The 12,934-nt window shown below is 49.9% G+C and overlaps 2 protein-coding genes across 5 annotated transcripts in view; both read left to right on the forward strand.

Moving 5' to 3' along the window:
• The window catches only part of LOC137345664 (ABC-type oligopeptide transporter ABCB9-like), a 183,868-nt gene extending 174,177 nt beyond the window's left edge, over positions 1-9,691 (forward strand). Inside the window, exon 13 of one of the 4 annotated variants that reach the window (XR_010968604.1) lies at positions 7,230-9,691. The gene's annotated coding sequence lies outside the window, so the exon portion shown is untranslated. Of the gene's footprint in view, positions 1-2,351; positions 2,720-7,229 lie in introns of those variants that run through there. The other 3 variants (XR_010968603.1, XR_010968602.1, XR_010968605.1) reach the window with 3 other exon arrangements.
• Positions 9,692-12,413: 2,722 nt separating this feature from the next.
• Positions 12,414-12,934, forward strand: part of LOC137345665 (proteasome subunit beta type-9-like) — a 168,524-nt gene continuing 168,003 nt past the window's right edge. Inside the window, exon 1 of the mRNA XM_068008926.1 lies at positions 12,414-12,766. Within this exon, the coding sequence (XP_067865027.1) occupies positions 12,713-12,766 (54 nt within the window). The 5' untranslated portion in view covers positions 12,414-12,712. The remainder of the gene's footprint in view (positions 12,767-12,934) is intronic.

Below are 12,934 nucleotides of genomic sequence, written 5' to 3' on the forward strand. Positions count from 1 at the left end.
AGAAAGAGAGTTGGAGGAGGGGCCTGAGTCAGACTGGAACAAGAAATGTTCGACATATCCCACAAAAAGACAGACATAACTGGGACCCATGCGGGTACCCATAGCAACACCTTTTACTTGAAGGAAGTGAGTGAAGTTGAAGGAGAAACTGTTCAATGTGAGAACAAGTTCAGCCAGGCGGAGGAGGGTGGTGGTGGATGGGGACTGGTTGGGCCTCTGTTCCAGGAAGAAGCGGAGAGCCCTCAAACCGTCCTGGTGGGGGATGGAGGTGTAGAGCGATTGGACGTCCAATCCTGCTCGGCCGATCCTCCCAGCAGTGAGGGGACCATAATTTGAATCTTTAAATTAATTAAAATAATGAATTTAAATAGACTTACCTCACCTCCTGATGTCCCACTGTGATCTTCGGGCCGATGACTGGCACTCGCACGCCTTCGGATCCCCAACGAGAGGCAACATTGGTGGGGAGGGGGGAGGAGGTAATTTCTCAGTGCGGGAGGCGGGGGGGAAGCAGAGTTAAATTAACGTCTGGGTTTAGGGGATGGTGGGGAGGGTGGTAGTTTAAAATTTGTGCAGTTGCAGGGGGGACGGTCAGGTGGTAAAGGTAAGTGTTCTGAGGAGGGAAAGGGCAAATAATTAATGTAATTATTACTGGGTGGCGGTGGGAGAGAGGCAAAAGAGATGTACTTATTTAATTTCAACAGCCCTTTAAACATGGCGACAGTGCCTGCGAACAGGCAGCTAAAGCCATTGCCAGGGACGGTCATTCTGCACTCTCCATGTGATCAGAGGAAGGGCCCGCCCCGGCTATATAAATGTGCCACCATGCTTGGAATTGCGGCAGCTCTTTGGCTTGCGGCCCACCCATTTTTTTCACCCGCCACTGAAATTCAGCCCCGTGTCTCTCTCTGCGTATGTTACACTCCGTGGGCTGGATTTTATTATCCCACCCCCCTGCGGGCAGCGGTTGGAGTGAAAAACGGTGGCGGCGCCGCTCGTGATGTTTGCGGCCACGCTGCGGCGATTATGCGGCGGGCGGCCATTTTGTATAATGTCAGTGGCCGTCCCTCCAATCACAGGATGGGCAGCATTGGCGACAGTGTTAATGGCACCACCTGAAGTGGAATCAGGTACTGGCGCCATCTTTAAAAGGCTGGCAGTCCTGCACTTACGCTCCTCGAATTGAATAGCAGCCTCTACAGCAACATTTCAGTGGTTTGTAATAAACTTGTCACTCAGCAAGCATCCTCCGCACATCATTCTGACCATGTCAGATGTCAGAGTAAGGGTGGTCCCTCAGTTCAGTGATGTCTCCCTGCTGATTCTCCCCCAGGCTGTAAGGAGATGTCAGAGTAAGGGTGGTTCCACGGTTCAGTGATGTCTCCCTGCTGATTCTCCTCCAGGCTGTAAGGAGATGTCAGAGTAAGGGTGGTCCCTCGGTTCAGTGATGTCTCTCTGCTGATTCTCCCCCAGGCTGTAAGGAGATGTCAGAGTAAGGGTGGTCCCACGGTTCAATGATGTCTCCCTGCTGATTCTCCCCCAGGCTGTAAGGAGATGTCAGAGTAAGGGTGGTCTCTCGGTTCAGTGATGTCTCCCTGCTGATTCTCCCCCAGGCTGTAAGGAGATGTCAGAGTAAGGGTGGTCCCTCGGTTCAATGATGTCTCCCTGCTGATTCTCCCCCAGGCTGTAAGGAGATGTCAGAGTAAGGGTGGTTCCACGGTTCAGTGATGTCTCCCTGCTGATTCTCCTCCAGGCTGTAAGGAGATGTCAGAGTAAGGGTGGTCCCTCGGTTCAGTGATGTCTGTCTGCTGATTCTCCCCCAGGCTGTAAGGAGATGTCAGAGTAAGGGTGGTCCCACGGTTCAGTGATGCCTCCCTGCTGATTCTCCTCCAGGCTGTAAGGAGATGGCGGGAGGTCCTCTTCCCCAGCGATGGAAAGAAGAGGTCCTCCTGCCTGACCAAGCCTGGACGAAGATCACAGAGGAGGTTAGTAACTGTTGGGTCACCCGTTGTATCTGGGTCCAGTGCAGGAAGAGGCTCAATGACCTCCTACACTCAACCAAGGTAAGTTGCGCTGTTCCACATAGCTTTCTGCGATCAGTTTCCCCACAAGTGTAAAAGCGCAGGGTTGACACAGCCATTCTAATGATAGGAAGGTCATAGGTAATGATGGCAAACTATTGACTGCATAAGTGAGACCATTGTTTCTATGTAAGCCCAATTGGGACCCATGATGATAGAGTCAGTATGAGAGCAGGGACATCCCCAGGTGCAAAAGAGAGGACCAGGTTAGCATTGACATGATGTAGAACCGTTTGGAGCCTGACAATAACTGCATCCTTCATCTTTCAGGAGAAAATGACCCACAAAAGTAGAGAGGCAGCCAGGACCGGTGAGTGGGTGCCCGATCTGTGGCCTCTGTCTCAGGCCAAACAGGAGGTGCTCAAATTCGCCAGGAGCCAAGGAGGATGTTCCATATTGGGCATCGAGCTCAGGGTCCCAGTTGAAGAGGGAGATTATTGACAAACACAGAATGAATCAAAATTACATTTTATAGAGAAATGCAATGCTGTCATCATTGGGACATGTGTACCATAACACTTAAATGTCTTTTCTTCACATTGTTTCTTGCAGGGAGGCTTGCAAATGCTTAGAGACAATGAGGGTCACAAGCTGGTGAGAGCACCGCACACTCGCCCAAGCAACTGACTCAGGCTGAGACAGCCGAGGCCTCTTGACAGTCAGAGGACTGGGGGGGGTGGGGGGGGGTGTCCATGCCCATTGCTGAGCCCCAGGCTGATGATGAGCCTCTACTGTCGATAACACAGGGCATGCTGGAGCTGCAGAGTGAGGTCAGGCCACATCTGGAGGAGATGCTTGCGGCCATGCGCAGCCTTGAGCGGACTGGCGAGTAAATCCAGGCCATGACAGCTGCCATGTCCCAGGCTTGTGACTACATGGTTTCATCCACGGAGTGGAGGGCGACACTCATGGAGAGCCACATTCGATAGATGCGCCATGGACCTGCAAAGCCTCACCTTGGTCATGACTTGAATTCAGCAGTGGCAGGGCGAGAGAAGGACCAGGAGCATGGAGAGTGTTCCCGCTCCTGATCCTTCTCCGGAGAGCAGGGAGGTTCCAATGAGCCTTGAGAGGGAGGAGGAGAGGCTGCGCTCCACACCTGGGGTCTCCCCTTGGTGAAATTCGAGTGTGGACACCGGCTCCTCAGCCCCTCCGCCAGTGAGTCCAGCTGCAGCAGTCGCGATGCCTGAGGACAGCCCTGCACTGGGGCAGGAGACCCTCAGACAGCCGGGACTATCCAAGACTCAGACACCCAGAGGCCACCCACCGAGGTCATCCCAGGTCAAGGGGCATCCTGATCAAAAGCCTACCTCCAGTCCAGCTGCTAGCGCAGGGGTAACACTGCGAAGGAGCACCTGCATTAAAAAGACACCTTGACACATATGGGTATTCATGAGTGAGACTGTTATGTCATATGTACTTTAATTAAATGTGCTGTCCTGCCAATCGTCAACCTTTATTGTCTGAAGACCTCAATACACCATGGAGTGACTATATGCCTTTCAATTACATCATAAGCCTTACAGCATTGCCAATGTGACCACTGACATCATTAGCATGCCAATGAGCATGATGTTTCATGGCACGACTGATGTCACATGGGCAATGGCTCAGTTTGTTGCTGCCATTCCTGCTGGAGAGACAGACGTTACAGAGGCAGAGGGATTTGAGAGTGTTGTGAGCAAATGTATTCACTGAAATCCAGTCTCTGCCTTGCCTCCCTTGCTCACTGCTCACGTGTCAGGCCTCCACCACTGTGCTCTGATTTCCCATGCATGCTTGTTCTTGTGTGCCCTCTGTGTCCACTTCATCGGAGGATGTCTCATGCTCCCGCACTTCTTCATCCTGCAAGGCCTTCCCCCCCTCTGTACTGAGATGTTGTGTAGAATGCAGCAGACTACAATCTGCCTGCTGTGTGCTGTCAGGCTCCAGCAGATCTATCGAGGCAGCGGAAGCACATCTTCAGCAGCCCAATGGCCTGCTCGATGGTCACTCGGGTGGAGCCGTTACAGGTGTTGTAACGCTCTTCAGCCTCAGTGCTGGGGTTCCTCACCAGCGTCAGGAGCCATGTCATCAAGGGGCAGCCCTTATCCCCAAGAATCCACCCTGAAGATGAATGGGTGAGTGAAAACCAGTGGCACCTGGGACTGGCGCAGTATGCACGAGTGATGCAGCTGCCCGGGAAGTGGGCACACACCTGCAGGAAATGCTTTCTGTGGTCACATAATGCTTGGACATGAATTGAATGAAAACCCTTCCTGTTGATAAAGGCAGCTGGTTGGTCCATGGGAACGTTGATGGCCACATGTGTGCAGTCAATTACACCTTGGACCTGTGGGAATCCCACAATGGCTCCAAATCCACTGGCCCTCTCGGCCTAGCTCTCAGGGTCTGTCCTGTAGTGAACATAGTCACCAGCCCTCCTGAACAAGGCATCGGTCACCTCCTTTAATGTAGCAGGGTGCTGCGGATTGAGTGACCCCACGTATGTCACCGGTGGATCCCTGGAATGACCCAGAGGCAGAAAAGTTTAGGCCCACAGTAACTTTGAGGGTCACAGGCATAGGGTGAGCACCAAAGCCCATTGGTTGCAGGTCAGTATTCAGCAGTGCACAGAGGTGTGTGACTCTGGTCATCCGCAGTCGTCTCTGACACTGACACTCAGCCATCTGCAGGTATGTCATCCGAGTCCTATAGACTCGCTGGCGTATCTGGACTCCTTTGCGCCTTGGCAGCTGCTGCTGCTCATGTCTAGGACCTTCCTCTTGAGCTGCAACAGCCTCTTGGGCCCATCTCTAGTGGAGAGGTCCCATAACAGCAAGAGGATTCAGGAATAAAGGCTGGCTGCCGGGTGGGATGTGGTTCAGTCAGGCTCAGGTCGGGGTTTTTTTTGCAGACCCGAGCAGGCCTTTATTCAGGAAAACAGTATCCACTTGCAGAGTTACCCCTTCCCCTCCCCCAACAGTATCCACTTGCAGAGTTACCCCTCCCCCTCCCCCAACAGTATCCACTTGCAGAGTTACCCCTTCCCCTCCCCCAACAGTATCCACTTGCAGAGTTACCCCTCCCCCTTCCCCAACAGTATCCACTTGCAGAGTTACCCCTCCCCCTCCCCCAACAGTATCCACTTGCAGAGTTACCCCTTCCCCTCCCCCAACAGTATCCACTTGCAGAGTTACCCCTCCCCCTTCCCCAACAGTATCCACTTGCAGAGTTACCCCTCCCCCTTCCCCAACAGTATCCACTTGCAGAGTTACCCCTCCCCCAACAGTATCCACTTGCAAAGTTACCCCTCCCCTAACAGTATCCACTTGCAGAGTTACCCTTCCCCCTCCCCCAACAGTATCCACTTGCAGAGTTACCCTACCCCCTCCCCCAACAGTATCCAGTTGCCCTTCCCCCTCCCCCAACAGTATCCACTTGCAGAGTTACCCTTCCCCCTCCCCCAACAGTATCCACTTGCAGAGTTACCCTTACCCCTCCCCCAACAGTATCCACTTGCAGAGTTCCCCCTCCCCCAACAGTATCCACTTGCCCTTCCCCCTCCCCCAACAGTATCCACTTGCCCTTCCCCCTCCCCCAACAGTATCCACTTGCCCTTCCCCCTCCCCCAACAGTATCCACTTGCAGAGTTCCCCCTCCCCCTCCCCCAACAGTATCCACTTGCAGAGTTACCCTTCCCCCTCCCCCAACAGTATCCACTTGCAGAGTTACCCTTACCCCTCCCCCAACAGTATCCACTTGCAGAGTTCCCCCTCCCCCAACAGTATCCACTTGCCCTTCCCCCTCCCCCAACAGTATCCACTTGCCCTTCCCCCTCCCCCAACAGTATCCACTTGCAGAGTTCCCCCTCTCCCTCCCCCAACAGTATCCACTTGCCCTTCCCCCTCCCCCAACAGTATCCACTTGCCCTTCCCCCTCCCCCAACAGTATCCACTTGCCCTTCCCCCTCCCCCAACAGTATCCACTTGCAGAGTTCCCCCTCCCCCTCCTGGCACATTTGCAGTTTGAGCTCAGCTGCAACGTCCAATCTTAAAAAATATTCCACAAGATAACAGTGGATAACTTACCTAACCTTTGCAGGCACCGATGGCTCTCGGCTCGGTGGTGCCAGCTTTTCAAAGCCGGGAATGTGACAGCGGGCATGTGCCACACGTCACGCAGAAGATTGTGAACACCTGGTAGGATTGCGGTGAATTAAATACTAATGCACACGAAACGGTCTGTAATAGATTTAAAATACGATCCCATCACATCATGGTACAGGTGCCGCAACAAAACGTCGCCGCCTCCGAGAAAATTAGCAACCAGCTTTACAGCGCCGTTTTCCAGTTCCGTCTCCCCAAAACCCCGCCTTCCAACAGAGCTCAAAATCCATCCCCATATTGCTCCCTGGGTGTTTTGCACTCCATTAACATTCTCGATATCATCAACAATTCTATCTCTTCAAGTGTTTTCCCTCTCTGCAGCAGTCTGGCCTCTTCACACCTTTCCTCAAAAAACAACCCTTTAGCCTTGCATCCTTGAAATCTATCACCCCATTTCCAACCTCCCTTTCCTCCATAAAGTCCCTGAACATGTTGTTGCCTCCCAAATCCATGCCCATCTTTCCTGGAACTCCATGTTTGAATCCCTCTAGTCAGGTTTCTGCCCCTGACACAATACTGAAACAGCTCTTATCAAAGTCACAAATGACATCCGATGTGATTGTGACAAAGATAAACTTTCTCTCCTTGTCCTTCTCGATCTGTCTGCACCCTTTGACATGGTTGACCACACCATTCTCCTCCAACACCTCTCTACTGTCATCCAGCTAGATGGGACTGCTCTCACCTGGTTCCATTCTTATCCATCCACTCTGATCCATGACTTAGTTACCTTTAGACTTGATTATTCCAATACATTCCTGCCCAGCTTCTGACCTTCCACCCTCAGTAAGCTTAACCGCATCCAAAACTTGGCCGCCAGTTTGCTAATTCACACCAACTTCCATCGCCCATCACCCCTTTCATAACTTTGACAATCAAAGTTTTAGAAAACAAAAAGACAAAAGCAGTCTACGTGGTTTACTGTGTTGGACATTAGCAAAAGGTTCTGGTCCATACACTGGCACAAGAGAGTCAATATAAATTTGTGTTTCTGTTTCAGGGACAACAGTACACCTGGATGTGTCTCCCCCAGGGATTTCATAATAGTCCGTCGATCTTTCACCAGCGGTTGGCACAGGGGTTAAGTCCTTTCTCCCGATCAGAATGTTTGATCCAATATGTGGATGACCTACTGCTCCAAACGGAGAGTAAGGAGGAGCACTTAGAGCTACTGGAGGAGATCCTTCAACTCCTCTGGAAGGTCAGAGTGAAAGTTAACCCAAAAAAGGCACAGATAATGAAAGAAAATGTCTCCTATTTGGAAATAGTGATAACACAGGGAAAGCACGAGATAGAGCGGATGTAAGTACAGACAATCCTCAAACTCCCCCTGCTGCAAGATATCAAGGCTCTGAGATCATTTTTGGGCCTCGTTGGGAACCATATTGATGGATTTGCTTTAAAGGCAGCCCCTTTACATGATCTCTTGAAGAAGAACTCCAAGTGGGCATGGACACCAGAGTGTACGTCAGCAGTTGCAGCATTAAAACTGGCGCTTGCTTCAGCTCCGGCACTTCAGGTGCCGGACCCATCCCTACCCTTTGCCCTCAAGGTCACTACCACAGATACCACCTTATCAGCAGTACTGCTTCAGGATAACATGGCCGATTCTGCCCAGTAGTGTCCGCATCTCGCCTGTTAACGTCGGTGGAACGGGCCTTCACAGTGTGTGAAAAACACTTGCTGGCTGTCTTCTGAGCGAGTCAACATTTTACTGATATTGTCGGCCTCAGCCCTGTGACTATTCTAACTGAACACACGCCTATCCAGTTGTTACTGGATGGATGACTGAAGGACGGTAATGTTAGTCAGAATCGTATTGCTTGCTGGACCTTACTCTTGCAAGGTAGAGACATTTCAGTAAAAAAGGCAAGAACTACTACATGCCTGGCAGCCAATTTAATCTACCAGGGCGAACCCCATGAATGTCAGGGTTTGACAGCAAAGGCCCTCCAGGGACCTTTTGTGTCAAAAGCATTAGGTGGTGTACAAGAGAAGGAGCCTGCAATCAAAATTGTTGTTGACGGTTCCTCTACAGTGGAGGACGGGATTAGGCAGACAGGGTGTGGATTACATGTACAGGATTATTATGGAAAACCTATTAAAGACCTTTCCTTACAGTTACTCGCGAGTTTAAGTGCGCAGGGTGCAGAGCTAGCTGCAGTCGCTTTGTGGTGACACAACCACACATGTTTCCCCCACCGGTTGACATATATTCTGACAGTATGTACATGTGTAACAGTTTAACCGAGTACCTACCTCTGTGGGAAGCGAGAGGCTTTCTGTCGGCAGATGATAGTAGATACAGTGAGGAAATGGGAAAGGATTGCATAAAATACGATGATATATTACCTATGTTGTGGAAATTGGAAAGGAGATAATTGGGACAACCTTGTCTGAGTGTAGTCTGGAACTATGTCCTCATCCAATATATAAAACTGCAGGGTCAAAATGTGGATTTAATGCCACTGTAAATTGCACCATGGAGACTAGGAAAGCATTGTCAGGGTTAACCCACGTCACCTATATGGGAAAGGGGAGATATTGTTTAACCACCATGGCGAAGGAATACCAGTATGGACACAACTGGACTTGTCCAGTGAGCAACAGTACGTTTTGTTTCAACCCACAAATACCAACCCGAGTAGGGAAGATGGAGTTGGTAGACATACATAAACAAAAGACAGAAATGATAACTGTGACAGAAAGTATTAAAGAGAACTTGATAAATTACCTCCGGGAATATGAATATACTATTCAGCCATTGCCCACACACTTGGGTAAAGAGAGACAGCAGCTCGAGGCCACTGCTGGAGTGTACTACAATCTGGAACAACAGTGGAAGATGCTACAAGATGAGATTGACGAGATAAACGATTCTACCTGGTGGGAGGACTTATGGAACTGGGGGTCAAGTGTGCAGATACACCCCTGGTTTAGAATTATCTCCCATGTCCTGATAGTGGTTTTGGATATCATGGTGTTATATGTGACCTACTTAATTTGGAAACTTAAGAAATTGATTAAGGAATGTGAGAGGATGTGTGAATGCAGGTTGGAAAGTTACCTTAAAAGCAGTCAGTATTCGAACTTACTCTATGAAAGATAGACGATTAATTATGTAACACGAGGGTAATTGTATAACCTATTAGTAGACACTTAAAATGAATTAATGAATGATCAATGTACTCTAAAAATGAAATTGCGACTGTATTATGTTCACACAAGTGATTAACTATGTAATAATGATGTTTAAATTGTGCTTTCTTTAACATTACACGGTTTATGCTCATGCTTTGAAAATGAAATTGTAATTGCACAAGTGTACTACCTAAGAGACATGATAGGGTGATCCCTTGGGCATAGCCCTGCAGGATCAAATGAGGAAATCAGTAAAAACACATAAGAACTTAGTTGAAACAAAGGGGCTCGTCACACAACAATACATAATGTGTTGAAACATGAGGGGGGTGGGCGGGCTGGGTAGAAAGGAGCACAGCACACAAATGGCCGAGGAATTGTAAACAGTACAGAAAAACAGGCTGAAACAAGAGAGATGCAACCAGACAGTGTGCTTGCATATGCCAGATAAAGGAGTTGCCCTGGGCGGGAGATATGAATAGACCTACAGTGGACGATGGGAGAGTGTAAAGAAACAAGAAGTGCTGACCAAGTTCTCACTGAACTAAATAAAGAATTATCATCAAAGCATTACACCAGACCCCGATGAGTAAGTAAGAGGGGAGGGTCTTGGAAACAAGGTTTAACCCCTGACTGAAACTGGGGAAGACACGAGAACCCCGGGGAAGAACACTCGAGAAGGTACCCTGAGACAAGGACTCAGAGAACAGAGGGGCAGCAGCAAGTCCGAGACTGATAACTTCGTGTCTTGAAGAGTAGTATACTGTGCAAGTAGTGAAACCTTGTACTTTGATGATTTAATGTGTAAATAAAACATTGAGATACCTTTCACAAGACCGCTGTTGTGAATTCTTTAAAAGTGCAGAACAGGCACAACACCACCACCCCTGTGCTCACTGACCCTATCCGAACACACACCAAGTCCCAGCAACCATCACCCCTGTACTCACTGACCCTATCCGAACACACACCAAGTCCCAGCAACCATCACCCCTGTACTCACTGACCCTATCCAAACACACACCAAGTCCGATCACCCATCACCCCTGTACTCACTGACCCTATCCAAACACACACCAAGTCCCATCACCCATCACCCCTGTACTCACTGACCCTATCCAAACACACACCAAGTCCCATCACCCATCACCCCTGTACTCACTGACCCTATCCGAACACACACCAAGTCCCAGCAACCATCACCCCTGTACTCACTGACCCTATCCGAACACACACCAACTCCCATCACCCATCACCCCTGTACTCACTGACCCTATCCGAACACACACCAAGTCCCATCACCCATCACCCCTGTACTCACTGACCCTATCCTTACACACACCAAGTCCCATCACCCATCACCCCTGTACTCATTGACCCTATCCTAACACACACCAAGTCCCATCACCCATCACCCCTGTACTCACTGACCCTATCCTAACAAACACCAAGTCCCATCACCCATCACCCCTGTACTCACTGACCCTATCCGAACACACACCAAGTCCCATCACCCATCACCCCTGTACTCACTGACCCTATCCAAACACACACCAAGTCCCATCACCCCTGTACTCACTGACCCCATCCTAACACACACCAAGTCCCATCACCCATCACCCCTGTACACACTGACCCTATCCTAACACACACCAACTCCCATCACCCATCACCCCTGTACTCACTGACCCTATCCTTACACACACCAAGTCCTATTCACCCATCACCCCTGTACTCACTGACCCTATCCTTACACACACCAAGTCCCATCACCCATCACCCCTGTACTCACTGACCCTATCCTAACACACACCAAGTCCCATCACCCATCACCCCTGTACTCACTGACCCTATCCTTACACACACCAAGTCTTATTCACCCATCACCCCTGTACTCATTGACCCGATCCTAACACACACCAAGTCCCATCACCCATCACCCCTGTACACACTGACCCTATCCTAACACACACCAACTCCCATCACCCATCACCCCTGTACTCACTGACCCTATCCTTACACACACCAAGTCCTATTCACCCATCACCCCTGTACTCACTGACCCTATCCTTACACACACCAAGTCCCATCACCCATCACCCCTGTACTCACTGACCCTATCCTAACACACACCAAGTCCCATCACCCATCACCCCTGTACTCACTGACCCTATCCTTACACACACCAAGTCCTATTCACCCATCACCCCTGTACTCACTGACCCTATCCTTACACACACCAAGTCTTATTCACCCATCACCCCTGTACTCATTGACCCGATCCTAACACACACCAAGTCCCATCACCCATCACCCCTGTACTCATTGACCCGATCCTAACACACAGCAAGTCCCATCACCCATCACCCCTGTACTCACTGACCCTATCCTAACACACACCAAGTCCCATCACCCATCACCCATCACCCCTGTACTCACTGACCCTATCCTAACACACACCAAGTCCCATCACCCATCACCCCTGTACTCACTGACCCTATCCTAACACACACCAAGTCTTATTCACCCATCTCCCCTGTGCTGATTGGCCCTGTCCTCACACCAAGTCCCTGTACTCACTCACAGAAGTTTCATTCGCTGTTTATTTCTGTTGTGAGTTTAATTTGATAATCCATTTGTTCTGAGTTTCTTTGGGTTGTCATGTGCTGCATTGTGTCTAGTTGTGTTTGTCCTCTGACATAATATGGACATCAATTCTCCCTGTGTTGTGAGGTGGGGCTTTTTATTCAGCAGTACCTTTGTCTGTTGGTCTGTTTGAACAGGCAGCCTCTGTGTGAGATTTGTGTGTTTTGTGGGCAGAATCTGTCAGCAGGACCGTGCATGAACAAACCTTCACCAAGCCTGACTGCCTCTCAACTAGTGACACAGCATCGAAACTCATTGCTGATTGCTTTAAACTTGGTCACCGCCCCGATCTGGGACATGTCTGTTAGTCTGGCCCTAACCACAAGATGGGGCTTGAGAATCAAAATTCAAATTCAAGAACTTGAGTGAAAATCACAAACATGGTTTCGGTTGAAATATCCTGCAATTAATGCCTGTTCTATTAGCAATGACACAGAAATCTTTTGAATGTTGAGAAGGAACGAATGTTATCCCTTAAAATGTTTCTTTGAAATCACTTGGACGATGTTTATTAAAAGTAATCAGAGTTATCTTTCTGTTAAACTCTCGCCACCTTCAGTTTCTCTTTCACTCTCACCAGGAAGCAGCCCCTGTGAGTGACTCGAAGCCACAGCACCTTCACACTCAGTGCAGAGGCTCATCTTTCAGGGCAGTGGCCCCAGATTTCAGAGTGAGGAGTGGACAGGAATCCAGAGGATGCCCCATTACTCCTGGAGTCCGGGCTGCCCTTCATCGGAAGTCCGAACAGGGGTAAGTGAGCTGCACAGCCAAAGCAGGAGATCCACAGCCTGCTGCACACACAGTAACTGCAAGATTCAAAATCCTCCACAGCTCCCAGATCACCTTGGAATTTCCCAGGACCAGGATTAGCAGCATTCCCAGTGCAGTCTGTGCTGGAAGCACTGCTCCCTGTCATGC

The sequence above is a fragment of the Heterodontus francisci genome, chromosome 29, assembly GCF_036365525.1.
Source record: "Heterodontus francisci isolate sHetFra1 chromosome 29, sHetFra1.hap1, whole genome shotgun sequence".
Classification (NCBI taxonomy): Eukaryota; Metazoa; Chordata; class Chondrichthyes; order Heterodontiformes; family Heterodontidae; genus Heterodontus; species Heterodontus francisci.